This window comes from Crocuta crocuta, unplaced genomic scaffold (assembly GCF_008692635.1).
Source record: "Crocuta crocuta isolate KB4526 unplaced genomic scaffold, BGI_CrCroc_1.0 scaffold56, whole genome shotgun sequence".
NCBI lineage: Eukaryota > Metazoa > Chordata > Mammalia > Carnivora > Hyaenidae > Crocuta > Crocuta crocuta.
This window is the reverse complement of record NW_027531334.1, coordinates 1,927,467-1,954,263: the sequence shown is the minus strand read 5'-3', so window position 1 is coordinate 1,954,263 and position 26,797 is coordinate 1,927,467. Positions and strand designations below refer to the sequence as shown.

At 43.3% G+C, this 26,797-nt stretch overlaps 1 protein-coding gene and 1 long non-coding RNA gene across 4 annotated transcripts in view; one reads left to right on the top strand and one right to left on the bottom strand.

The window, feature by feature from the left end:
* Nucleotides 1-22,947, bottom strand: part of DRD3 (dopamine receptor D3) — a 31,273-nt gene extending 8,326 nt beyond the window's left edge. For both annotated transcript variants that reach the window (XM_077771820.1, XM_077771821.1), the window contains exons 1-3: nucleotides 22,678-22,947; nucleotides 11,108-11,220; nucleotides 4,398-4,540 (exon numbers count right to left, since the gene is read on the bottom strand). In XM_077771820.1, coding sequence (XP_077627946.1) covers nucleotides 4,398-4,540; nucleotides 11,108-11,220; nucleotides 22,678-22,947 — 526 coding nt within the window. The remainder of the gene's footprint in view (nucleotides 1-4,397; nucleotides 4,541-11,107; nucleotides 11,221-22,677) is intronic.
* LOC144238077 (uncharacterized) lies at nucleotides 5,432-22,264 on the top strand. 2 transcript variants are annotated; one of them, XR_013337002.1, is made up of 5 exons: nucleotides 5,432-5,646; nucleotides 6,777-6,847; nucleotides 10,907-10,968; nucleotides 14,812-14,948; nucleotides 22,124-22,264. It is a non-coding gene; the product is annotated as an uncharacterized LOC144238077 (long non-coding RNA). The 2 variants fall into 2 exon arrangements; XR_013337003.1 differs by lacking the exon at nucleotides 10,907-10,968.
* Nucleotides 22,948-26,797: the final 3,850 nt, after the last annotated feature.

The window sequence follows — 26,797 nt, the reverse complement described above, 5'->3', positions numbered from 1 at the left end:
TATGTATGTGTATATCCAAAAATGCATGTTGCTCTTTTCTCGGACAATAAGGACAACTCCAAGATGGAAGAAACTGATGTTCAACTTTTTTCTTTTAAAAAAAAAATTTTTAATGTTTGTTTATTTTTGTGACAGAGAGAGACAGAGCACAAGCTAGGGAGGGGTAGAGAGAGAGGGAGATACAGAATCTGAAACAGGCTCCAGGCTCTGACCTGTCAGCACAGAGCCGAATACAGGGCTCAAACCCATGGACCGCGAGATCATGACCTGAGCCAGAGTCGGACGCTTAACCAACTGAGCCACCCAGGCGCCTCAACATTCGACTTTTTTTCTGCCTTATGTTGTCTGATAATTCACAATCCCATATAGCAGCCAATTTTATTAAAAAGAGCTCTGCCAGGGGCGCCTGGGTGACCCAGTTGAGCATCTGACTTCAGCTCAGGTCACGATCTCACAGTTCATGGGTTTGAGCCCAGCATCAGGCTCTGTGCTGATAGCTCAGAGCCTGGAGCCTACTTCAGATTCTGTGCCCCTCTCCCACTTATGTTCTGTCTCTTTCTTTCAAAAATAAATAAATATTTAAAAAAAGAGCTCTGTCAGAAAGTTCTTTTGTATTGTACTTCTTAGTGAAAATCCAGACACTTCCAATATCAGGTGTCATTGGCAGTATCCTGCCCCTTTCTCCTCTACTTTTCACAGGATGAGTAGAAAAAATGGCTGAGAGAAGTCATTTATATTGGGCTCTCGAATGAACTTGGGAACTTCCTTATAGATGGAAGAGGTGCTAGAGGAACCCACATCCATCACAGTAATGAAGCTGTACTGTGAAGGTCAGGCTGGGGCAGAGAAGGATGGCTGGGCTTCCTTCCCTTGAGTTCTGCTAATTCCCTGAACTGTGCTCTAGGATGAGGTGACTGGTTTCTGTGTCCACCAGCGCTTAGATTTTCTTAGCAGGTGCATAGTTAAATTTTGACGTATAGAAACCTTTTCTAATACACAATAATAACAACAATAGTGTTAGCTCATATTCATTGAGTCCTTACAATGGACCTGAAGCTTGGATGGGATATATGAATAAGTGGGGGACTTACTGTAGTCTTACTAATAAACTTAAAATTAAGAGAAAGGGGTGGCTGGGTGGCTCAGTCAGTTAAGTGTCCGACTTCGGCTCAGGTCATGATCTCACGATTTGTGGGTTTGAGCCCTGCATTGGGCTCTGTGCTGACAGCTACTCAGAGTCTGGAGGCTGCTTCAGATTCTGTGTCTCCCTCTCTCTGACCCTCCCCTGCACATGCTGTCTCTCTCTCTCTCAGAAATAAATAAAAAACATAAAAAAAAAAAAAAAGAGAGAGAGAGAGAGGGGGATGCCTGGCTGACTCTGTCAGAAGGGTATGTGACTCCTGATCTTAGGTTCGTGAGTTCAAGCCCCATGCTGGGTGTAGAGATTACTAAAAGAACTAAAAGAAACTTAAGAAAAAGTTGCAATACAATAAATTGTGTAATTTTAAAAAAAGTGAAAGAGATTGAAAGAGATGAGACAGAAGTGAGAGTGTATGTGTTAAGTCATGGGCATTTTCTGCCTTCTTAATTGTATATTTGAAGATCCTTTTGGAAAGATTTTTCTGGGTTTTGTTTCTGGAATAATAATGATCTCACTGGTGGCAACAATGCTCCAATTAGCTCATCATTCTTCTGCACTTTAGATGTTGACATTAACCGGGAACTCTGTCGAACGTCAGAGTCTGAGACTCTTTTAACTGTTTCTAAGGTGTGTGTGTCTGTGGGAGTGTGTAAAACAGCCCCCGCTAACCTCCGAAAATGAGTAAGAGGAAGCACTCACCCGAGTGAATGGTGGTGGGGATTTGCTGCTGGCGGGGGGCAAGCAGAGTCTTGGGCTAGTAGTGGTCCTGAGTTCCATACTACAAATTCCAACTTAGAATAATGTATTTTTGTATAGAAAGCAGGTTATAGAAGGTGGCTTAGTTATCAGGCTAACCCAAAAAGCACATTTAACACTCATCAAAAATAGTATTTAATTTATTTATTAATTTTTTTAACATTTATTTATATTTGAGAGACAGACACAGAGCATGAGCAGGGGAGGGGTAGAGAGAGAAGGAGATACAGAATCTGAAGCAGGCTCCAGGCTTGAACCCATGAACTGTGAGATTATGATCTGAATGGAAGTCTCGGTTAACCAACTGAGCCACCCAGGCATCCCTCAGAAATAGTATTTTAATGCCAGGCAGCCTCTGAGGGTTGCCTTAGAGAATGTTGCTTTGGAGGGGTATGTGTATGTCCATAACCATGTTTGTGTGTATAAAGTGTCATTCAGTGAAAACAACAAAGTAATGGTAAAGAGTAATGCAAACATGATAGTAACATCATATTTTAGGAACACCTTCAGTTAACTAGGCAAATATTTGTTGGATGACTCAGCTACTTAACCTTTAATGAAGCAGAAAAAGAAGCCTGACCTTGAGCATGTGGTGTGTATTTGGCAGGTCTATGTATGTTATTCAATTTATTCTTGACTTAATCATTAAAAAAAAGCTCTATGAAGGAAAGAGAGTGGAATTATATGTAGTGTCAGAGTCTAAGGTTAGTGATGAATGTGAACACTATATAGAGATGAAATTTGCTTTGAAAAATCTCCTGAATCACATACAAAGATATACATGGCTTTATTACAGCCCTGAAGAGCAGTAAGTAAAAATGTATGATACATGCATTAATATGTCATAAATGTATTATAAAGAGTTCACACACAGCATGCAATTTTAGAAATGACGTTGCTAAGTTTATTTTCAGGAGGCCATCTAAATAAATAAATGCTGGAAACGTTTTGACTAAATATATAGACTCAGTCTATATATTTGCCCAAGTTTATGCTTCAGTGTATCCCAGATTTATCAATACGAAAACTTAAAAAAGTTAACTAGCCTGTTCAAGGAGACACAGCTGGTAAGTAGTAGAACTAAAGTCTGAATGTAGGTTTTTCTAATTCCAGAGCCTCTCTTTTCCTAAATGTGTTTCGACTTTTATTTAATTTTTTAAAAATGTTTATTTATTTTGAGAGAGAGGGAAAATCTCAAGCAGACTCCATGTTGTCAGTATAGAGCCTGAAATCAGGCTTGATCTTATGAACTGTGAGATCATGATGCAGGCTGAAATCAAGAATCGGACGCTGGGGCACCTGGGTGGCTTAGTCGGTTAGGTGTCCGACTTCAGCTCAGGTCATGATCTCATGGTTCGTGGGTTTGAGCTCCGCGTCGGGCTCTGAGCTGACAGCTAGCCTGGAGCCTGCTTCTGATGCTGTATCTCCCTCTCTCTCTGCCCCTCCTCCATTCATTCTCTGTTTCTCTAAAAAAAAAAAAAAAAAGAGAATCAGACGCTTAACCAATTGAGCCACCCAGGTGTCCTGTTTTGACTTTTAAATCACTGGTCAGTAAATGATTCTTTGATAACTATTTATAAGTTAGGATTTGCCTGTATTTATATGCAATGTGTTACATATAATATCTGTATCTATATAAATACACAGCTATGTGCTTTGTACATATATACCAGAAATTAATGAACTTGGAATCCAAATAGACAAAATAAGAATTCCAGATGAACAGTAAGATGTGACTCAATTAGTTCTCTCTTAGCAAATATTCAGTGTTTATTGTCAATGCCTGTACTTCTCATTCAACACATGAAATTCCTGAGGCTAAAAGATGGACATGGAACAGCGAAAGAAGACTAATCCATATGAGGTATAAGTCTGGATCAGTGTCTTATATCTAAAAGCCAAACCTCTCAGATATTCACACTGTTAATCCACATGTCCATCCATCCATCCATCCATCTGTCCATCCAATAGAAGATGTACCATGTGCCAACCATCATGGCCAGAATTTTTATATATTAAGATGTAAGAAATATACTCTCTAGTAATTTAGGGATCTATACTAGTTCTCAAATTCCAGGAATGATTTTTATTCAAGTAAAAAATTAGAAATACTGATTCTGTTTGAAGGCTTTTATAGCATTATTTTGCATTGTAAGTCCATTTTGAATTGTCATTTTTTTCATTAGCAAACTTCACCTGAATTACTAAATAGCTTAATTTTTTAACTGGCACATTGCTTCAAATGAATACAGTGTTATTTCTTTCAAAATAAGGATAGACTAGAGTTTTCACTAACTCGGGCAGAACTTTATGTGCCAATAAGTGATGAGATTTTGTTTTGTGCTTTAATTATAACCCAAAGCATTGCAGCCTATGGTATCCTTATTTGATTTTAATGTATGCTGATCAGTGTCAGAAATTTCCAGGCTAAGCACCAGTCACTGCCACTCAGATGTGCTATGAATCACATGGGAATTGTAAGAGGGGAAATCGTTGTTACCTGTGGTGTTGAAGCCAAAGAGGAGAGGGCAAGACACGGCAAAGGCTAGTACCCACACGGTTGTAATCATGAGGGCCACGCGCCGACAGGAGCTCTGTCCTGTGCCATGTTGGTAGTGAACTGGCATGACCACTGCAGTGTACCTGTGAATGAAAGTGGAGAGAAGACAGACATGATGAGAAGGGATGGGGAAATCATTCAAAGACAAGATGATAGAGGCTCTTAAAGAACTAATTTGGGTGATACATGTGGCAGGAGAGAAACAGTTTTGTTGGAGAAAGAGAGAAAGGATATTTGAGTAAAAATGTAGAAAGGTTGAGATAAGAGAGATGAACCCACTGAGCAGGGAAAGGGAGAAAGAAGAAAAAAGCTATAAAGCAGAAGACTGGGCATCTGGAAAGCTTCTTTGCCAGCGGTGGTTGAGGAATGGCATATCTGAGCCTTGTAGTCACGTACCCCTTCACACCTATCATGGGGCACATCCGGGGCTTGAACTCACGACCCTTAGATCAAGACCTGAGCTACCATCAAGAGTCCAAGGCTTAACCGACTGGGTCACCCAGGTGACCTAAATGTGCATTTTGAACAAGCAAGGGTGTCTTACAATTCTACAAGTTTGAGAAAGTCTGCATTAAGGAAAATTTCCGTCAAAAATTCTTGTTAACGGTTAAGAAGTGAGAGACAAAACTACCTTTACCACTGTTATGTTACTTTTTTTGGTATTATTTTTTAAACACGATTCAACTTTTGGAGTAAACGAGGCCCCCAAGTTCGCCTGCAGGGTTTTCCGCCAGGAAGCCTATTGCGGGTGACCGAGACATAGGTGCTGTTCCCTCACTAGCCATCGGAGGGCACCATAATGCAGCGAGAACTGCCAGCGCGGCAGGGTGAGAAGTTCACCGCTCACCTGGTGGCGTTCCGGGCCCTGTGGGGAGGGAGGAGGGGGGCGGGGAAATTCGGCTCTGCGGTTTCTTGGAGGCACGCGATGGCCCAGAATTCCCATCCCGGAAGGCTGCTCGACCATTGGCCTCCTCCCGAATCGGTCGCAGGTGGCCGCCGACAGCGAGGGCAGGCTGGACTTAGACGCTAGCCGGAGGCGGGCCTGGGCCGCCTCTGAGTCCGGCTGCTGCACACACCGAGCTGTTCCAGGGCGACTCTGCGTGCCACCTCGCTCCCTCGCCTCCTCTTGTTTGAGTTCTTAGCACACTGAGCTCTTTTTGGCGTGGCCGGAACACTGGCAGTGTGCAAGGTGGTTAAATCCGTGGCGGTTGTAAACAGTGATTAGCGTCCGAATCCCAGTTCTTCCACTTAACTGTGTGTGGCCATGGGCCAGAATTTGGCTTCTCTGAGACTCGGTTACCTTATCTGTACATTGGGGATAATGATTCAGCCCGATAGGGCTGTTATGAACACTAAATAAGATGATCTCTGTGAATTCTTTTTAGCACAATGCCTGGTGCCTATTTAAACATTTAAAAACCCATTATTATTATTGGCATAGTATTGTGCTAGTCCAAGGGATCTGTGATTATTCATATCGACAAGTTAATGGTATCTGCCCCCTTGTTCCTGGGAACATTAAAGGGAATATTAAATTTATTTATTTATCAAACAAGTATATGTAACACTTTCTATGTGCCAGTCAACTGTTTGAAGTGCTTTGCAAATATTAACTTGTTTGATTCTTGTAATAACTCTGTTACTATGATCTCCACTAAACAGATAAGGGAACAGAGGTCCAAAGAGGGTTAACTGACTTGCCGGTGGTCACACTACTTTGGTGGTAGGGCCAGGATTTGTAGCAAGGCAGTGGAGCTCCAGAATTAAGTGGCCCAGGGTGTGGCTAGACGCCTCTGTGCAGGGTAGTGTGCTACAGAAGAAAGAGGGTGACTGGATCCTTACTCTTGCACCTACCAGCAGTGTGGTGTGGGCAGACTACACAGTCTAGCCTCAGACTCTTCACTTGTAAAATGGGGATAATATACCTCTCTCGCTGGGGTGACGGTTAGCAACAAGGAAAAGCTCTTAGCTTGGCACATGGTACATGCTGCATAAATAGTAGCTATTTGAGAGTAGCATGGAGGAGCCAGGGCACTGAAGACATAGGAAATATGCCTCTTTTACTCCAAGGAAATAGCACCCATAGGGGTAGGCTGTAGGCATGGCCAGAGGCCTTGCTCTTGGTGTCCCATCTCTACTTCCACCAGTGAAGGGGCCACTCGTTATAGTAGAGTACTGGTGGGGGAGTGAAGAGACCCCGTGTCTAGTCCCAGACCAAAGAGGCTGTGGGAGCCCCTGTGAGCATGTAACATTTCTGCACAAATGAGTTAAACTACGATGCCCCTTCTGATTTCCACTTCTGTGACTGGACTTTATAAGCTCATCACTCTACTGAAGCTCCCAGGATCCTGGCAGAATGTGACCTCCGCCTGAAGTCCTGTCCCAGGACGGTAGGTGTGTGTGTGTGGGCACTGATGAAGGTGCCTCCTCTGGAAGCTTTCAGCAGGAGGGGGGTGGGGGGAGGCGAAAGAGACTGGTCTGGGTGGGAGGGCCTGAGTCTAACTCCCTGCCTGGGTTTAATGAGCCCCAGAGCTCTGTGAGGGCTGTTTTTCACCACCTTTTATTTGGTCAGACAGGGGGCTCAATAAATCTTTAGTTCTGTGGACTCCCCTCGTGAAATTGTTGAAGGAGAAAGCTTTTTGCAAATGACTGGAAAGCCCTTTGCAAATATAAAGTGCTTATTTAGATGCAAACTAAAAATCCAAGGTGGCTGTGACTCATCTGGTACCTATTGTGCTTGCTGCAAAGACGCGGAGGCTTGCCTGTGTGATGGGTGCCATTTGAGAGCCACTTAAAGAACTCCCTGGTGAATGAATTTGGTTGCATTATTCCTGGGCCCCTAGCGGAGGACTCTAATTCTCACCACTCAGAATGTGTCCTCCTCCTCTGACACTTTCTCAGCCCTCTCCCTGAGTCAGTTCTGACCCAGTATGCTGTGGGAGGGGGCTGGCCCCCTGGGGAGGCAAGGCGCCAAGGGGTGGGGGGGGTAGGGGTTTGTGCTTTTTAAAAAAGAAAAGGCAGCATTAATCCAAGCATCCAGGGCTATGCCTGAGAATCTAATGACAATAGTATTACTTGCTTTCAAAACCCCCTTTTATCATTTCCTTTTCTTTCCTATCTCTTACTACCCTGTTATTACATAGCAGGGCTTCATGGCCAAAAAATGCTGAATCCATTTGGTCAAGTTTGTCAGACTGGTGACTAGCATTGTGTGAAGACCAAAGGTCTGCATGAATGACTGCATTTTTAATGAATTGACCAGTGATTTGGCATCACATGAACAGAATTTAATGCTGTGTACTGCACACTGCCACGAAGGATGATGGAGACAGCTTTTCTAAGGCCCGTGTTCATTCCTGGAATAGACAGGAGCCTCCATCTTGAGGTTTGGTGAGGATTGGTTCATGTAGATGTACCAGCCAAGAAAAAAGCATCCTTCTCCGTTGGAGTCTAAGGCATGGCTTGTTCCTCAGATTTCAGGTAGTGAGGGCAACACATTCTGGGAGTTGATCCCTATGGGACACAGCCAATTCAAGGTTTATCCTTGTCGGTTGTGTGAGTGGTGAAAGGTAGAAGTGTCTGTGAAGCATGGCTGCTGTGAGTGAAATGNCGACTCAAGGTTTGCAAAAAAACACTGCTTGAATTCAGTTCCCAAAGGCTTGTGCAGGGCACAGCCTGCACAGCCTCACCTGCCAGCCCCATGTACATGAATGTATGTGGATGGAGTGTGTAGGCACACTCTTGAGAGGATGGAGAGTAGGGCTGGGAGCCGAGAGGCAAGGAGGGGGCTGCCCCAGAGCTTCTCCTAAGAAGCTCCCTCCTCTGCTCTTCACACACACTCTCATGTTCTTTCTGAAGGTGCACATTTGTGCTATAAACCTTGGCTACCTTCAGACAAAGACCGGTTTAATATTCTTTGTTTAAGGTCTGTAATAGGCACAGCAGAGAGACCTACAGATGATAAGGAACTAGGACTCGTATAAGAGTTTGGGAAGTGGAGGTGATGATACAGCAAACCAGATGCAGCCTGCTACTTATGTAAATTGTATATTATGGTACTAAATGGCCAGAATTCACACAAAAAACTTAGAAGAGTTCTGTTCTCAGAGACCTAAAAATATTATTGAAATCCCAACTATCCCTTCATTTTAAAACAGCTTTATCAAGATATAATTCACATGCCACATAATTCATTCAGGGTATACCATTCAATGTTTGGGGGTGTATTCATAGAATTATGCAGCTATCTTCCTTGATTTTTTTAATAGTTTTGTTTTTTTTTTTTAATGTTTATTTATTTCTAGGAAAGAGAGAGAGACAGCGTGAGCAGGGGAGGGTCAGAGAGAGAGGGAGACACAGAATCTGAAATAGGCTCCAGGCTCTGAGCTGGCAGTCAGCACAGAGCCTGACGCGGGGCTCGAACCCACAAACTGCGAGATCATGACCTAAGTGAAAGTCGGACGCTTAACCGACTAAGCCACCCAGGCGCCCCTATCCTTGATTTTGAAACACATTCTTTAATGGTGTGAGTCCCAGCCATACGGATATGTCCTTTAATTTCTCTTCTCAGATGGATAGACAATCAAGTGATAGAGTCGAAAGACTTTCTAGTTGACTGGTCTGCAGTATCACTACAGGGAGGGGTATTCATGTCCATTCTTTTGGTCAGTGTTCAAGATTCCCATTTCAGCACATGAAAGGGAGTTTAGGCTGTTGATAGAGAGGGCACAACCCTGGGTCATGCAAATATCAATCACAGGGAAGTGAGAAGAACCTGCTTTAGAACATCTAGCAAAAGGCAGGCTGTAGATGCCTTGAGATAGTTCCAGAAAAAGCACTGTGAGAGTTCAGGGGTAACTGAATCAAGCTCGTAGAGATTCACAAGTGTGGTAGACCTTGAAGCAAGAGAGGAATGTAGGCAGGGCAACCCAGAAAGTGATGAAATTGAAAAGGAAGATGGAGGCCATATTATAGACAACTTTGAATCCTAGGCTGTGAAAGTAGTTTTAATATTTATTCCACAGGCCAAGGAGATGCTGAAGGGTATTGAGTAGGGTAATGGACATTTGGACTTTACTTCTGGGGGGAGCAATTCTGAGAGTGGTGTGCAGGACTAGTTAGGAGGCTGTGGCAAAGGTCTGGGGGAGAGGTCGTGGGAACCTAAAATAAGCAGACAGAATAAGAAAGGAAAGATAGGGGCAAATTTGGGGGAAAAATGGCAAAAATGGAGTCTCTAAGCCTTTTACTGCTTAGCTGTGGGAGATGAGGAAGAGAGAGGAATTGAACAAAACTGAGATTGTAAGGCAATGATGTTGCCAATAAGGGATGATCAAGTTAAGATGGTTTGGTGCTTTGATGGTATTGCCTTGTAGGAACCAATGAGATATCTAGGTGGTAATGTGGTTTGAAACTCAGAGGAGATATTGGAGTACAGCTGGAGATTTGAAGAGGCTTAGCACATAGACTAAGATTATGAACATGGAGTCAGACATGAATTCAAATGCTGGCACTGCTCTGTGCCAGGGGTGTGACTTTAGGCAAATTCCTTAATTCCCTTCAGAAGCTGGAAATGAAGATAATAATAGCTGAGTTGTGAAGATGAAGTGAGTGAGTGCATTGCAAAGCCTTAGCCCTGTATGGTAGATTCTCAATGATTGGCAGCATTTGTTTGGGCTCCCGTGTTCAAGCTGTGGAGTGAGTGGATGGTATTGCTGGGAGAAAGAGTATAGGAGAGAGAAGGGGTGGAAGGGGAGGCATGTGGGAGGGGACTTAGAGAAGGTTGGAGGCTTGAGTGTCAACAGAGGCTGTGGTCTGGAGAGCAGTCTCCTTTCCCCAGGGCTCTCTGTGGGCCTGGAGACATCCGTGGGAGCCATGGGCAAGTCTAAGGCCCAGGCAGGGGAAAGGGGAAAGAGGAGAGGAAACAAAAGGAGAGAAGTGAGGAACGGAAGCTCCCAAGGCCAGGGCAGGGCACTCTTTGGGTGGGAAAGTATGTCTGCTCAGGTGGGACCTGCACAGAGGTGAGTCACAATCACATAAATCCACTCCACCAACCAGAAAGCAATCCTAAAAAATGTCAGTTTCCTTGTTTTCCTTAAAAGTCATGAAGGAAATGAATAGATCACAGCCATACTTCCTAAAATTACCTTTCTCCCCATCTACTTTTCTCCTCTCTGTCTCCTTGCAAATACTCCCAAGCTTTTCTCTCTCCCCTCTCTCTTCCTCCTTTCCCTCCCTCTTCTGCACTTTACCAAAAACAAACAACATAATAACAGGAATTCTCCCAAATCTTGTCAGCTCACTTGTCTGTCCTGCTCCCCCTTTTATACCAATTAGGAATCACAAAGAACCCAAAGGATGATGGGAAGTCAAAACCAGAATCCTCTTTAGGGGTCTAGGAGGAAGGAAAGGCTAGGAAAGCTTATAGGGTAATTATTTTTCTCCTACCACAGGGGTTTCTTCTCTACTGCAAACTGTAGTGTAAAAGAAAATGAGAGAGAAGATGTCCTGAGTGGTAAGTTCTACTTGACAGTGACCCCAGTGTCCTAAAGTGCAAAGCTGGGGCCTCAAATTCAGCAGAAGCAGCTTCCCCAGGCTGGTTTCCCACACCACCTGGCAGCCTAGACCTGGTGGAAGGGGAATCCCAGCCCTACCTGTCGATGCTGATGGCGCAGAGGTTCAGGATGCTGGCCGTACACATCATGACATCCAGGGTGACGAAAACATCACAGCAAACTCGGCTGAAGGTCCAGACTCCACCTGTCACCTGAGCAGCAGAGACAAGGATGTTAGTGTTTCCCCCGACAACCTAGTCAACTCTATTGCCTTTCCTAGGCTCGCCTGCATGTGCTGACATGCCCTCCCTGTGGTTGGTACCATTGTTGCCAAAGGGAGTCAGATGCTGAGGAGTTCCAGGCTGCTAAAGATGGTTGGTCACCCAAGAAAGGACAGATTCAAAGAATATTAGAACATCAGTGCTGGAATAAGTCCAGTGTTTCTGAAAGTGTTGTCCACAGTGGGGTGCTCCTTAAAGACACAGATTTCTGAACCCTTCCCTAGGCCTACTAAATCAGAATCTCTGAATCTGGAGCCCATGAATTTTCATTTCTAATTACTCCCTCTGGCCCTCTCCCCCACTCCAGATACACCAAGGTTTGAGAATTACTGATCAAGTTCAAACTCAGGAGGCAACTAAAGCTCCTTGTGGTTAAGTGATATGCCCACAGATGCCCAGCTGGTAGTGAGAAGAGCTTGGGTGATAGCCAGATGTGTGCACCGTGCCTTTCTGAGGCCCTCCCCACAGTGGAGAGCTCACCATATACCCAGGAAATAAGCTGGCAACATGGTTTTCATGAAACTTACCTCTAAAATGAAAACTCTGTCTGGCTTCTGGTTTTAAAGCTTGGAAGCATTCTAGAACAATATCTGTAAGAAACTGTGTGAAGTAAGTCTGTGCCAATGTGCCTGGCTTGGATGCCCTGGTTTCAGTCACGAGGAGGTGGGGGAACAATGGGTACAGGACATCGGAAAGGGGTGCAGATCCTCGTTACCACTCACAGTGCCAGTGAGGATGGTCCTGGCCTCACGCAGGTGTTTCAAGCTCCGAAACTTCCTCCTGGTCACGCTCACAGAGTGGCAGGAGCTTAGGTAATTGAATTGATATCCTAGCACATTGCTATTTTACTTTAAAACTTTTTACATAACCTAATCAACCCAGAGACATGTGTCACGGAGATTGTCACTTTCAGAGTGTCCATAAATTCCATTCTTGGGCCCCGAGGCATTTGTGCCTCTGCCTGTGGGGACCATGCTTCTCAAGAGGAAATCTGTGAAGCTTTGTGTCCCTGGCTGTACACGGGTGCTTCTTATATCCCTCTGGGCAGGTCCAATGGCTCTTTAAAAGAAAGGGGAGTGGAAAATAGGTACAGTAGCCTCTATAGTAGCTTTTCAAGGGAAAAACAAGCATTGTCCAAATGAGGGTGTGTGAAGATGGTGTTGTTCCTCTGGTTAGGTTTTCTCACCCAAGATTCTTGTTACGTGGCCAAGTCACTTTACTGTTCATTTCTGATTTATTCCACTAAAGAAAAGTTCTGAAAGTCTCTCTCCCCTAATCAGTTCTTTCCCCTTAGATTTATTTCTTTTCAGCACCTGATTTTAGCCCTATATTTGGTCATTTCCAGACTCTATTTTGAGAAGCCCTCACCAAAGATATTTTGTTTAAAAACAACAATGAAAAGTTCAAACTAGTGATGAAGTTGTTATTTTTTGTTCATTAGGTTGTAGATTTACTTTCTTTAGTCGAGCCATTTGGCTCTATATAAGTAAGGCCTAATATGAATTTATAGGAATTCTGAGAATGAGAAACTCATAAAAAGCGAGCTGTATAGTCATAATAACACAATGATTTAAGGGAGGCAGGAGAATAAAGGATGGTTTTCTCAGCACATCGGATGGTTGTATGCTGTAAAAGCTTCTTGCAGAAGTTGAATTTTGTATAGTAAATCTCATTTTAACATAAGCCTAGTATGCAATTTATGGCTTAAATTGGGTAAAGCCTACTTTTTGTTTTGCAAAATTGTGAATGCCTGTGTCTGTGAGTTGGGGGTGAAAATGTAGGTGAGAGAGGATAGTTACAATAATAGCAAATCCCAGTGCTTGCTGGGTGTTTATTCGTTCATTCGTTCATTCATTCATTCATGAAGCAAGTAGTTGTGAGGCTCCTCAGTTCATAGAAGGAGGATTTGCTTTGTGTTTTAAGAGGTTTTAAAAATATACTCCAGGCACTGCCCTTGAAGAACTTGTATGATAACTGAGGAGGAGCAAGGCATTCTTAAATAACTAGAGATCATCATGAGATCCTTACATCGTTAATACAATTCCCTTATTGAGAACTTACTCTGCACGGGTCACTGACCAACATGACTCATTCTGGGAATTTCTATAGCTTTGAAGCTTTAGATTCTGAAAACTGAATTTGTTCTTTACTGTAGGTGCCCTTAATGCTTTTGGGGGACAAATAATATGCCTAGTCGATAGGAAATTGAATGACTATTCCTTAATTCTGTAGGAGCGGGGACTTTTACTTCTTTGTGCTGGATCCCCGGCTCCTAGAGCAGTGCCCAGCAGGCAAGTATATTCTGCAAGAGTCAGTGGTCTCTGACATAACCTGTGTTAATATGAATAGCTAACATTTCTTGAATGCTTACTAACTCTTGTTTCTGCAAAGCACTTTACATACATGGCCTTTGTTGCCGCTTGTAATCCTATGAGAGATGGCTACTGTTCTCACCGCGGAGAAAGGAACAGAAGCTGGGCAAGGGTCAGCACCTCCCCTGGGGTAGCAGAGCTAGCAGAGGCAGACAGGGCATTGAGATGCCCTGTTATACGGGAGCATCAAGTCAGGAGGGACAGATGTTGGAGGATTCTTCTGTGACAGACTGACAGACTACATCCCCTCACTTCTAGGAAATGAGTCACCCTCTCTGATTGCCTCTATCACAAGGTTCTAAAAATAGTGCAGGGGTGCCTGGGTGGCTTAGTCGGTTAAGCGTCCGACTTTCACTTAGGTCATGATCTCACGGTTCGTGGGTTCGAGCCCCGCGTCGGGCTCTGTGCTGACTGCCAGCTCGGAGCCTGGAGCCTATTTCGGAGTCTGTGTCTCCCTCTCTCTCTGACCCTCCCCTGCTCACGCTGTCTCTCTCTCTCTCCTAGAAATAAATAAAAATAAAAAAAAATATTTAAAAAGAGTGCAAAAGACGGGGTGGCTGCTGACCTTGGGGTCTAGTGAAAGCACATACCTGGCAGGATTTCTGGTACCCTGCTTCTTTAGCTCCTGGAGGCCAAAGCCTCCAGGGTCTCCCCTAGGTTCTCCTGTGCCACCCTGTTCTGGCCATCCTCTTTTCCTGTCCCCAGTTCTGCCATCAAAATGCCCATTCTCCTCGATCTCAGCTAAGTGTCAAAAGGAAAAAAATCTGATCAGCTGATTGAAGTAACTCCCGCTAAGTTACCATCACTTCGCCTTCCCTGGAGCTTAATCCTGAAAAAGAATCTCTAACTGGTGGGATGTGTAATGGAAATACTTTTCTTTCCCCACTTTTTTTTCTTTCCTGGAGTCCTCCACACCAAATAGATACTAGAAAGCAATAAATAGAGCTGGGGAGGACTAAGCCCATGCTTAAGTAACTCTCACATGTAAATTTCATAGCAACCCAATGAGGTAACTATGATTTCCAGGTTATAGGTAAAGAAGTGGAGACTGAGAATGGCCGAGTGATTTACCTAAGGACACACAGCTAATAAAAGCAGCTGGCATTTCAAACCCTGAGTATTAACGATGCCTCTATCTTGCTTCTCACAGGTTGGCACCTTGGCGCGCAGCTTCTGGGAAGTGTACAGGTCCATCCCGTTCCACCATCCTGGGAGAGAGAAGAGCTGCCCTGATGCATCCATCCACCACACAGCCAATAGCTACTGAATGTCTGATACTTCACTCAGGTGAGCATACTGAAGCGAGTGTCTGCCCCCAGGGCCTCAGACTCTACTGTGTATATGTTTGGGGGAGTCATGAATGAATGCGTGCGGGGGTGAGCTGAGGGCCCACGAGACAGACATGCAGGAAATAACTAGGCTACAACATGAAAAGTGTTCATGGTGACATAAGGATAAAGCATGGGGAGAACATAAAAGGTAAGGCGGGTTTCGAAATTGAAGCAGGAAAAAAAAATACCCAAAATCTGATTGATTTAAGGCTCTGTAGAGACATGATTCTACCTTTCTCCTAAATCCTAATGAATAACTCTCTCCAGAATTGTGCAGTAGCCAGGTGGTGTTACTCTCACTTGCTAATGAATATAAGTAACTCCCTTTGGCGTTACAGAAGGTGGGAGTAAGCAAGGCACTGTCTTCAGGTACTGAGATTGGCTATTGATTTCCAACAGACATAGCCTAAGGCGGCATTTCCCAAATTTACTGATTATAAGGCAGCATTTCCCAAATCACCTGAGGCTCTTGTTAAACAAAATGATTTTCAGGCCCCACTCAGAATAATAAGTCCCTCCAGTGAATCTTACTGCCTGGGAGGTTTGGGAAACTCCAGGATGTGGGAGTGGGGGTAGGGGGCAAGGCACTGTCTTCAGAAATGGTCATCCCTAGGGCACAGCTTCCTGAGCATTCTGTGTCCCATGGATCCCTTTGGTCTCATGGTTCCCTTCCCAGAAGAATATTTTCAGGTGCATGCAATAAAATACAGTGGCTCACAAAGAATATCAATTATACTGAAATACATTTACCAAAGTATTTTAATATATGTGCTTCTTTAATAATGCATTAAATAACAAGACCTAGTTGGCAGGTCCAAAATGCCTGTAATTTCCAAGACTGGTGAGTGTAAATGGTATTTCAGAGTATCTGCAACAACTGTAATGTAATTTGAAAATGTAAATATCTGTGGTTTCTACTGGTGACACTAAAGATTTTTCTGCTGTGGGTTGATGCCTACATTCACGATTGAAGAAAATGCTAAATTTCAGATTAGTGAAAATAAAGAAGTAATTTGATTTACATCCAAGTTGATGGCCTCCCCTGATTAAGAATGCCTACTCTAAGGGATGGATTTTTGCTTGTTTGGGGAGATGTCCAAGAGGCAAATATGGAATTACTTCTCTAGCCTCTTCATTCCATTTTTGTTTGCCACATTTGGAATCTTTTTGGGGGGCGGGGGGATTGCTGTGGGGCAAGATAGGGAATTCAATGATCTGAATCCCAATTTCCTCATCTGTGAAAGGGGGGTTTTATAGATTAGTGGTTCCTAAATGTCATATTGTAGCAGATGGCCAGCTGCCTGCACAAATTACTCAGGCTAGGAGTAGGGCTGGGGCAGGGGGTGCTGGTACAGTTACTATAGACGTCCAGGGTCACCCCTGGACATTCTGGTTTGGTAGATCTGGGGTAGACCCAGCAGTCTGTATTTTCAATAAGCACCTCCCTATAATAAAGATTTAGCTCAGAACTGTTCGAAGTTTGTGTAAGAGTCATGGAGAATCCATTTAAATGCTGACTTTCCTTGGGGCACCCTGGTGGCTCAGTTGGTTAAGTGTCTGACTTCAGCTCAGGTCATAATCTCACAGTTCTGAGTTGGAGCCCCGCGTGGGCCTCTGTGCTGACAGTGTGGAGCCTGCTTGGGATTCTCTTTCCCCCTCTCTTTCTGCCCCCACCTCACATGCATTCTCTCTCTTGCTCTCTTACAATAAATGAATAAATAAATAAATAAATAAATGCAAGCAGAGATAAAAAAGAGAATATATAAATAAAATAAATAAATAAAATACAGACTCTCCTTTATTTCTAATAATCAACGTCATTACAAGGGCCAGAGGCTCCACTCTCCCAAAATCACGTTGCTCTTTCCTGTCATCACTGTCTGACCTTGATTGCTCTCTGTGGTAAGTTTCCTTGCCTGAACCCCCACCCTGCTCTTTTTTGCTAGGTCTACATTACTTAAGTCTCACATCTTTTCTCCTGTCCACTCTGGGACCTAAGTATCCTGAGTTTAGTATTCTAAATGTTCCTCCGGCTGCTTACGTTGTCTTTCTGGACTGATATAAGTGCATTAAACATCACAAAAGATGCTTAACCGAGTGGAACAACATGGGATGTTTGTGCTTGGAGAGGGAGCTTCACACAGACTGCAGCTTCTAAAGCAGGAAATTAAAAACTTGAGAGGGAATCAGAGATAGAACTATGTGTTATGGCACAGAAAAGAGTTTTCGAGAAAATGTTGCAAACTGAATTAAAGAGGCAGCCAGACCAAGGCCCTCTAAAATATAACCTACTTTGAGATCACCTGTATGATTCTTATCCTGAACTTCTCTGCTAGGCCTGAGGACAAAGAAAACTGAAGAAGGTCAGTGACTGGCCTCTGCTAGCCCCCCTGCCCAAGCCTAGGCTCCTGTGAGCCTTAGTGATGAGAATGGTCCCAATGACGGTGTAGTGCGTACTAGCTGGCTGTTCTCTACCTTCATTCCAATAGTCCTTGGATTCCACTGGGAATCCATGAAATTCCTGAGATGGTCTTTGATGTGTTCTCTGGAAAGAACACGTCATCTATGCTAAACCGACTCTTCTATCCAGTGATTAGTTCAGAGAAAACCATGTGCCAGAAGCCAGTTCAATCAAAGTACACCTTGACACTTCTATTGGGAATTCCAAGACCCAGATTTCCTCTCTTGGTGTGAGCGGTGTGGGGTACACATGTGAGGCCTATCGCTTACGCTGTGCCTGTGGATAAGGCCAATACATAGAAGAGAGCTGAGAGAATTGTGGGGAAATGGAGCTGGAGCCCTGTTCAAACTGTGCCTGTAGTCCACCCTACTACAGGACTTGTAAAATTCCTGGTGTGAGAGCCAATGCATTCTGCTTATTGTTTAAGCCAGTTGGAAGTAAGTTTTCTTTTACTTACAACTAAAAGTATCTCCCCCCCCATTTTAAGTTTAAATTTTAGTTAATAGACAGTACAGTATTGGTTTCAGGAGTAGAACTTAGTAAGTCATCACTTACATACGACTCCTAGTACTCATCACAACAAGTGCCCTCCTTAGTACCCATCATTCATCTAGCCTGTCCCCCACCCACCTTCCCTCTAGCAACCCGCAGTTTTTTCTCTGTCATTAATGGTCTCTTGGTTTGTTTCCTCCTCTTCTCTTCCCTGCTTCCTTTCCATATGTTCATTTGTTTTGTTTCTTAAATTCCACACATAAGTGAAATCATATGGCATTTGTCTTTCTCTGATTGACGTATTTTTCTTAGCATAATACACTCTAGCTCCATCCACATCATTGTAAATGGCAAGATTTCATTCTTTTTGTTGGCTGAGTAATATTCCATGTAAATATATACCACATCTTCCTTATCCATCCATCAGTTGATGGACATTTGGGCTCTCTCCATAGTTTGGCTATTGTTGACAATGCTGCTGTAAACATTGGGGTTCATGTACCCCTTCAGATCTGTATTTTTGTATCCTTTGGGTAAATACCTAGTAGTGCAATTCCTGGGTTGAAAGATAGTTCTGTTTTTAGTCTCTTGAAAAAGTGTTTTAACTGAGCTATTTATAGCTTATACTTCTTAGCCATCAAAGTGCTTTCTAAGTTGACAACAGTTGAACCTGTCATGAAGCCTATGACATAGGCGAAGTGTACTTGTCACCTCCACTTGATTCACTTAATTCCATGTCCTCTGACTCCTAGTTCTGAGTCTTTCCATAGACTAACCTTGCGCTGGAATGACATTTCACACCAGTGAATTTCACCGGAAGCACAGTGTTATGTGACATTTTATTTGCCTATCTCACAGCAATTCCTCGACTACATCTTCTTTTTAAGTAAAACCCACATTTTCACTTTCTTTTCTGTCCTCCCTTGTATCCTTTCCTTATGCTCCAATTTTGGCGAATTAAACTTAAGTGAAGTCCCTTAGGAGATGCTCTGAGGAACTCTGGGGAAAGGGCTTTTCTCTCTTTCTCTCTTCCTTTCTTCCATTCTTTCTTCTTCCTTTCCCTTCTCTTCCCTTCCCATTCTTTATTTCTTTTTCTGCTGTCCCCACCCATCCTATCTATCTATCTATCTATCTATCTATCTATCTATCTACTTTTAAATTTACATTCAAGTTAGTTAGCATACACCCACCCATCCTATTTTTGAATATGGCCATGATGCTGAGGGTTATGGCAGCCATCCTGTGAGTAGCATGAGGCACTAATCCAGTTTGCCAAGATTGGAAGAAATTGGTCCTTGATGACACCATGGGGCAGGTGAATCAACACAAACAATTGCCTTCCTTCAGAATTCTGGTTGCTTGAGAAAAGTAACTCCTATTTGTTTAAGCCACAGTTAGTCATATTTTCCAATATTTATAGCCATACCTACTGGTGTTTGGCATAATTAGGCAATTTTCCTTTGGAGGAAGGTATCTGGCTAGTATGAGCCAATATTTCCTTTAAAGAAGATGGATGTATTCAAGTCAAAGCACAGGAAGCTATGAATTTGGCAGCTAATTTGGCCACTGCATGGTGTTCTTCTCATTTCTGTACTATCCTCTTGGGGGCTCTCATGCTCTCAGCAGTCTCTGTGCTATGGTCAATGCTACATCCTTTCCTCTTTCCAAGGGAGCTCTTAGGTATAATCATGTAATTACTAGATCTGCTCAAACTGTACCACCATTAAGACAAATTAGTGAGGATAATGCTTGGCTTTTCTCTGGGACACATGGACTTACATAGTTACAGTCCCTTTAAGGACTCGACGTACTCTTTTCTCTCATTAAGGTTCCCTGTCTCCTTCTGAGGGTCCACAGAAAGCAGCAGGCATTTAAGATAAAGAAAAGTATATACTGTGGTGGGTTAGGGAGACCTGGTCTTTTGAATTAGAACCTTCTAATATCTTAACTGTTGTCTGTTAATTATTGCTGCTTTATGTCATGTTCTGTCTTTTATTGAGAGAGACTTTCAGTGGACTGTTGGCCAAACTGGTACAGAGATATTAAGTCGCATTGACTAGGGCTTGAAAGCAAGTGGGTAAGACAAAAAAGAGGTCCCAAAGCCCACTTCCCAGTGGAGAGATGTCTACCAAATTTTCTTTCTATGATTGTAGACTTATTTGCCCATGCTTTTGATTACTGAACACTGCACCAAAGAAACTGTTGGACAGAATGCCTATTGGTTTTTATGAGAGGGAACCAGGAGCTCCATCAGAGCCTATCTCATGTGGGAAAACTCACAATTTCCCAGAGCACCTGGGTGGCTCAATTGGTTAAGTGTCCAACTTCAGCTCAGGTCATGGTCTCATGATTTGTTCATGAAGTTGAGCCCCACATCTGACAGTGCAGAGCCTGCTTCTGATCCTCTGTCGTCCCTCTCTCTCTGCTCTTCCCCTGCTCATGCTCTCTGTCTCTCAAGAATAAATAAACATTAAAAAAAAAAACTGTCATAGATGTAACCTACAGAGAATCCAGTAAACTTCTGGCAAGATTTCATGCTGGCTCTCTGTGGGCTCAATTAGTCTTCTACACTTAGCAGTAGAAGGGAGACATCATCAATTTTGGCAAGTGTGGCTAGCAGAGGATGCCATGGGTGTCTAGGGTGGAAAAATCACAATGTCTAATTCCTACACTGGTATCTACAGAGATTTCCCAGTTGGTCTATCCAGAGTGTTGAAAACAACCCAAATGGACAGTTCAAGAGTGACCCTGAATGGCTTTGTTATAGACACCAGAAGACCGGGCAGACCAATTTTATTTTCAGAAGCTATTAAAGCCTTCATTATAGTGAAGGTCCTCATCCTGTATTTCTGTCTGACCTTCAGTCTTCTGAAAGACTTAAGAATCCTTGTAATGTATAGGGATGGACAGAAACACTCTCAGGTATAGGATGGTGGTGGTGGTGTGTCCATATTATTTACTATGAATCACAAAATAATCCATACTGGTTTTTAGCACCTAAAGTCTACCTTACTCTTGAACAAAAATATCATATATGTCTAATTCCTTTTCAGTCTCATTATTGTTGGATGTAAAAAAAAAAAACCCCAATTCTTTGTAATAATAGATATAGCTGCAGATGCTGTAAGCAGGAATTGCCCATCTAATGCATACATTACAGAAAAGATTAATTTAATATTCATATGTCAAATATTTATTTAGCACATATTATGTGCCAGGAAGTATGTTTGGACTACAGGAGAAAAAAGAACAAAGACATAGCTTCTGACTTCAAGGTTGCTTCAGTCATTTTGGGTTGGCAGAAGAGTCAAGATAATTATAAGATCTTTTGCCATCAGGATTATCCTAACTGGGAAAAATTGATGCTTTTTTTTTTTTTCTTTACATCTTCCCTTAGCCTTACCCCTTTCCCAGTCAGCCTAGATGTTTTTCTGCTTTTCCTTTATTTTTCTATTTTCTTGATTTCTTTTTTTTTATGTTTCCCCTTGGAGATCATAAGTCTAATTTTAGTTCCCAGTCATTCTTTAATAGGGGTACCAGCCTAGGCAGTCTATGTTTGAGGTTTTTGCTCTCCTGTGATATGTCATCTTTAATTAACTGTCACCTTCACTATTAATATTAACTGAGATATTAATTTGACGAATTTTAATTTCTCTTAATCATAGCGTCATTTTGATCTTTCATTGGATACCTCTTTAAAATGTTACATGATAGTGTAGGAGAGACTTATTAATAGTACATTAAAGTATTTTAAAAAAAACCTCTTTAGTAATTGCATGTTTTCCTGGTAAGAATATCTGTTTCTTGAACAGGTGTAGGTATCCCTATTCCTTTGTTAGCAAATGGATGTTTTGTCTTGATCACCTCCTGACTCTGTTTTGCACTTTCAAATGAAAATACTTTCAATTTAAGAACTGTTTCTCTCCAGAAGAATTCTCCAGGGTCTGCTGCATTATCTGACTGGCGAGGGCTCTGTACTATTAATGGAGGCATCAAAAATATAAATGTGAAGGTTGGGTCTATTTGGTAGCAGAGTCTGTGGAGAGCTGGTATCCAGGAAGAAAGGGCTGAATCTGAGGGTAACTAAACCATCAAAAGAAGTCTGATCTATTTGCAGACAGTTTTTTTTCCTCTTTTTTCTCCTCATTTATTAAACGTTTTTTTCTGTTTTTTTCTAGGATTCCTTCTGTGTCCCCCTCCACCCTCATTGCTGTCTCACATCCTTTCTGCACATCCCCAGCCCTCTATGCTTTGGAACACTGATGAAGATACCCACAGGCTGCCTCCCCATCTTTGCAATGTGATTGGCACAGAGAATAAACCTGATTAATTTTTTTAAGTAGGCTCCAAGCCCAGCATGGAATGCAATGTGGGGACTGAACTCATGTCCCTGAGATCAGGAGTCATATGCTCAACTGACTGAGCCACCTAGGCGCCCTGTCCTGATGCATTTTTAGGACAAGTCTCATCACTCAAGTCCAGTCACCTAGTTGTTGGAGACCTGAGAACACAGTCATTCCCAGCTCCTTGGTTCTGATGTGGGCAAGTAATTCTGGATAATGGCTGCTCTTGGGCCTTCAGTTCTCTTATGAAAAGGAGAATGAGAGGAGCTCTCCTTACTTCCCAGTCCCTGGATCATGGCAGGGAACATTTTGAACCCAGAAGGCCAGAACTCAGGGAAGACAAAGACAAGTACAGTTACACAGGCAGCCTGCACTTGGGGCTCACTTACCTCCAGGTACACCACCCAGGGCATCACCAAGGTGGCCACCAGCAGGTCCGCCACGGCCAGGCTCACCACCAGGTAGTTGGTGGTGGTCTGCAAAGCCCGTTCCCTCAGCACTGCCACACACACCAGACCATTGCCGAAGACGATGGCCAGGATGAGTGCGCAGTAGGAGAGGGCGTAGTAGGCATGTGGGCGGGCTCGGCCGGCTCCTGTGGAGTTCTCTGCCCCACAGGTGGAGTTGATGTGGCCACTCAGCTGGCTCAGAGATGCCATAGCCCAGACAGAGAAAGTGACCCCAATGGGTTTCCTGGGAAGAGACCGGAAATTTACCAATGTCAGTAAAGTTGGTTTCTTTGGAGCTTTTTTATTTATTACTTTAACAAATAATTATTGAGCACTTTCTATATGCCTGGTATTGTTTTAAGCACTGGAAATACAGTAATGAAGAAAAGGGGTACACATTCTTGCCCTCATTCTAGTCCCCATTCTGGAGGAAAATACAGTAAGAAATAAGATAAAGGATGTAGTATGTTTGATAGTGATATGCATCTTGAAGAACGGTAAATCAGAGAAGGAGGTAAGGAGAGGGAGAGGATTTGTGTGTGTGTGTGTGTGGTGTGTGTGTAGGGTTTCTGAGGNCTGCTATGAACACTGGGGTGCATGTGCTCCTATGCATCAGCATTTCTGTATCCCTTGGGTAAATTCCTAGCAGTGCTATTGCTGGGTCATAGGGGAGTTCTATTGTTAGTTTCCTGAGGAACCTCCACACTGTTTTCCAGAGGGGCTGCACCAGTTTACATTCCCACCAACAGTGTAGGAGGGTGTCTGAGGGCAATTTTTAATCAAAGTAATCAGGAAGCCCTCATGGAGAAGGTGACAAGTGAGTCAAGACCTGGAAGACATGAGGAAGCCAGCCATGCAGGTACCTGCAAAAAGAGTGGTTCAAGCAGAAGTGATAGCAGGTACAAAGGCAGGATGGGCTGATGTGTGGAAGTTCTGAGTGAGGCAGAAGTGTCTGGAGCCAAGCGAAGCAGGTACAGAGCAGAAGGGGATGAGGTTGAGAGGTTGTGAAGAGCCATTGAAAGAGCTATGCTTGGACTCTGAGTGAGGCGAAGAACTGTGGCTGGATTAGAATCTCAGCTCTGCCACTTCCTACCGCTGGGCTCTGGGCATGTTACTGTACGTCTCTGAGCTTCATTTTCCTCCTCTGTAAACTGGAGGAAATCCCATAGAGTTTTTGTGACTAGTAAGTGAGCTATTAAGTATGTAAGACATTGAAAGCTGTGATACCTAGCAAGCTATATAAGTATGAGCTCTTTTTCTCTTACTGGTCTATCTGTCCTAGCTTCCCGTCCCCCTTTCCTTGTTTCCTCTCTCTTCTCCTCTGTTGCCCCTGTTTGCTTTTTCCCCCCCTCCCTCTGTCTCTTCCTTTAGTTTCCCATTCTCTCTCTTGTATCTTACACAGGGAATGGTGGGAGAAAAACTCAAAAGTAATGGGGTACAGAGTCAGTATTGTAGTTTTTATATTGAGGGAAAATCCATGTGTGAAATTTTATTTGAAACCTCCTAATTATGAAAGATTGGTTACCAATTAAAAAAGTATTTAAGCCCCATGAAGTCCCTCCTCCCTTCACCCACAGAATCCCACATCCATGGGCCAATGACCCGTGAGCATCAGTTTTCAACATCTGACAGAGTCCAAAGCCCTCACTTTTCAAACAGGGAAAATGAGACCCAGAGAGATGAGTAACACGTCTTAGGTTGTAAAGCTTATTAGTGGCAGAACTAGCACGCAGGCCTTTTGATTCTTCCAACACTCTCCTTTGGCATCTGAAAGCTATAACAATTGTGTTGTGATCCCACTGGGATGAACTAATCCTCAAACCGTGGGGACTTTGGACTTAGGGTGGGAAAGGCTCAGAGCCCATTAGCTGTCCCCATGACACCAGCCTGTTGGGGGCAGCCCTGAAGAAGAGACTCTGGGCTCTTCGAATCAGGTTTATGCATGTCTGGGATAGAGATGGGAGTGGGAAGGGAAGGAGACAAAAATCACCCGACTCCTGTAGAAAAATATGGAAATGCCTGTGTGACAATTGTAGCAGTGCATTAAAGCCTTGTATGTTGGAAGGGGAACTCCTGCCTTGCAATCTTTACTTTAAAGGGTCCCATTCTGGACCCCTCTGTCATATCCTCTCCATAGGATGAGGTCATGCCTCCCCCTGCCCCCCAACAGTGCCAAGGAGCAGGTCCACCAAGAGTCCACACTGCCATTCTAGACTACATTCTGGGCACCAAAGTCACAGAATTCTCTGCCTCCAAATGCATGGACCCTGTTTCCAAGGCACAGGCCCTATTCTAGATCTGTCACCCTGAGGGTAGACTGTGTCATGTATATTCGGGGCCCCTGGGCTCAAGCAGTAGCTCTTTGTGGGGGCTCAGATGAGTAGCTTGGGTGTAGCCTGAGGTAGGAAGAAAAAAGGATGGTGTTCCTGGGGCAGGAGTTGGGATGGTAGGCAGCTTCTAATAACCTCTCACATTTTGCATTGAACTTTTAAGGGCCCAGGAATCCTAAATTCAACCTTAGCCTTCCAGATGGTTATGAAGGTATATTTGTCAAGGCAGGAGGATTAAACATTTTATTCACTGGTTTGTTGGTTATAACTAAAATGCTTAGACATGGAATATACAGAAACATTTGCTCCAGGCCCTGGCAAAGATAGAGGCTGGCTTGGTGGCCAGGACTTGCTGTCAATCCTGTATCTGGAGCTCTCCTTCGATCAGGGGATTGGCCTAATCATGTCTGTCATTTTATGCCTCATTTTGAAGTGTTTCTTCCTGGAATGTGAAAGTATTAAAATGAACAAATGATTGTAAGGGGCCAACTTATAATGAATGGTTTCATAAAAAACCAGAGAATGGTTTTTTAAAAAATTGTTCTTGGCACACTATTTGTACTCAATATATTTAAAATATGATAGTTTTTGATAAGAATTATAATTTTCTCATTATTTGGAAAGGGCAGCTGCTACCCTGTAGATATTAATGCTGCTGCCAAGAGCTTTTTGATAAATACAATGCTCTTTGATTGTTCAAGGATATTTCCACCTTTGAGGCTGCTTTGGACACACAACACCATTCCTTCTGTTACTGGACCACTTTGGAAAGTAGTGGCCAGAAATCAGTCTTTCATGGGGTCTGTAGCTGACTCATGATGTCTTAACCTCATCTTGCCTGATAGATAAGATGAAACCACAAAACCTTGAGATATTTGTTATGATCTTGGACTTCTTACTCTGCTGAGGTTTGGTAGCTACTAAAAGAAGTACAGCTGAGTGTCAATGACTACTTACACAAAGGAAACCCTCAATTCTGAAAATCAATTCTGAGCCCGATGTTGGAATCACAGCTGCATGGATTTCTGATTTATTATTATTTTTGCATTGTACCATATCTGGCTTTAGATTCTTTAGAGTAGAAGGTGGGTGTGAGCCTTGGTTGTCCAAGCAGTTCCTGGTGAGTTGTAGGTGTGAGGGATAGAAACAGAATATGAGTGAGATGCTGGATTACTCCCTGCCTCTCAGCTAATTGTGTCAACTTTTTCCCTCCTTAGATCGATCTATCTATCTATCTATCTATCTATCTATCTATCTATCTATCTATCTTCCTTCCTTCCTTCCTCCCTCCCTTCCTTCCTTCCTCCCTTCCTTCCTTCCTTCCTCCTCCCCTTCTCTTCCTCTTCCTCCTCTTCTTGCTGCTGCTGCTGCTGCTGCTTCTCCTTCTCCTTCTTCTTTACCAGCATTGCTTATATAACACATAGCTGGCCTTGGCTTCTTCATTTCCTTCTCTCTCTGATAAATATATTACCAGATAGCAAACTGGTTGCAGGAGAGCCTGGAGAATGTGTTAACTTAATAATCACTGTAAGTAATTCATATTTATAGTCTGGTTTCCTCATCAGCAAAATGAGGATATCATACCCACGCCATGGAGTTACTGTGAAGATCAATAAAATTATATATGTAAAGTCTTGGCACTACTGACAACCTGAGGTGGATAATTCTTTGTTTAGGGGAGGGTGTTGTCCTGTGCATTTTAGGATCTTTAGCAGCATCCTGGACATGTA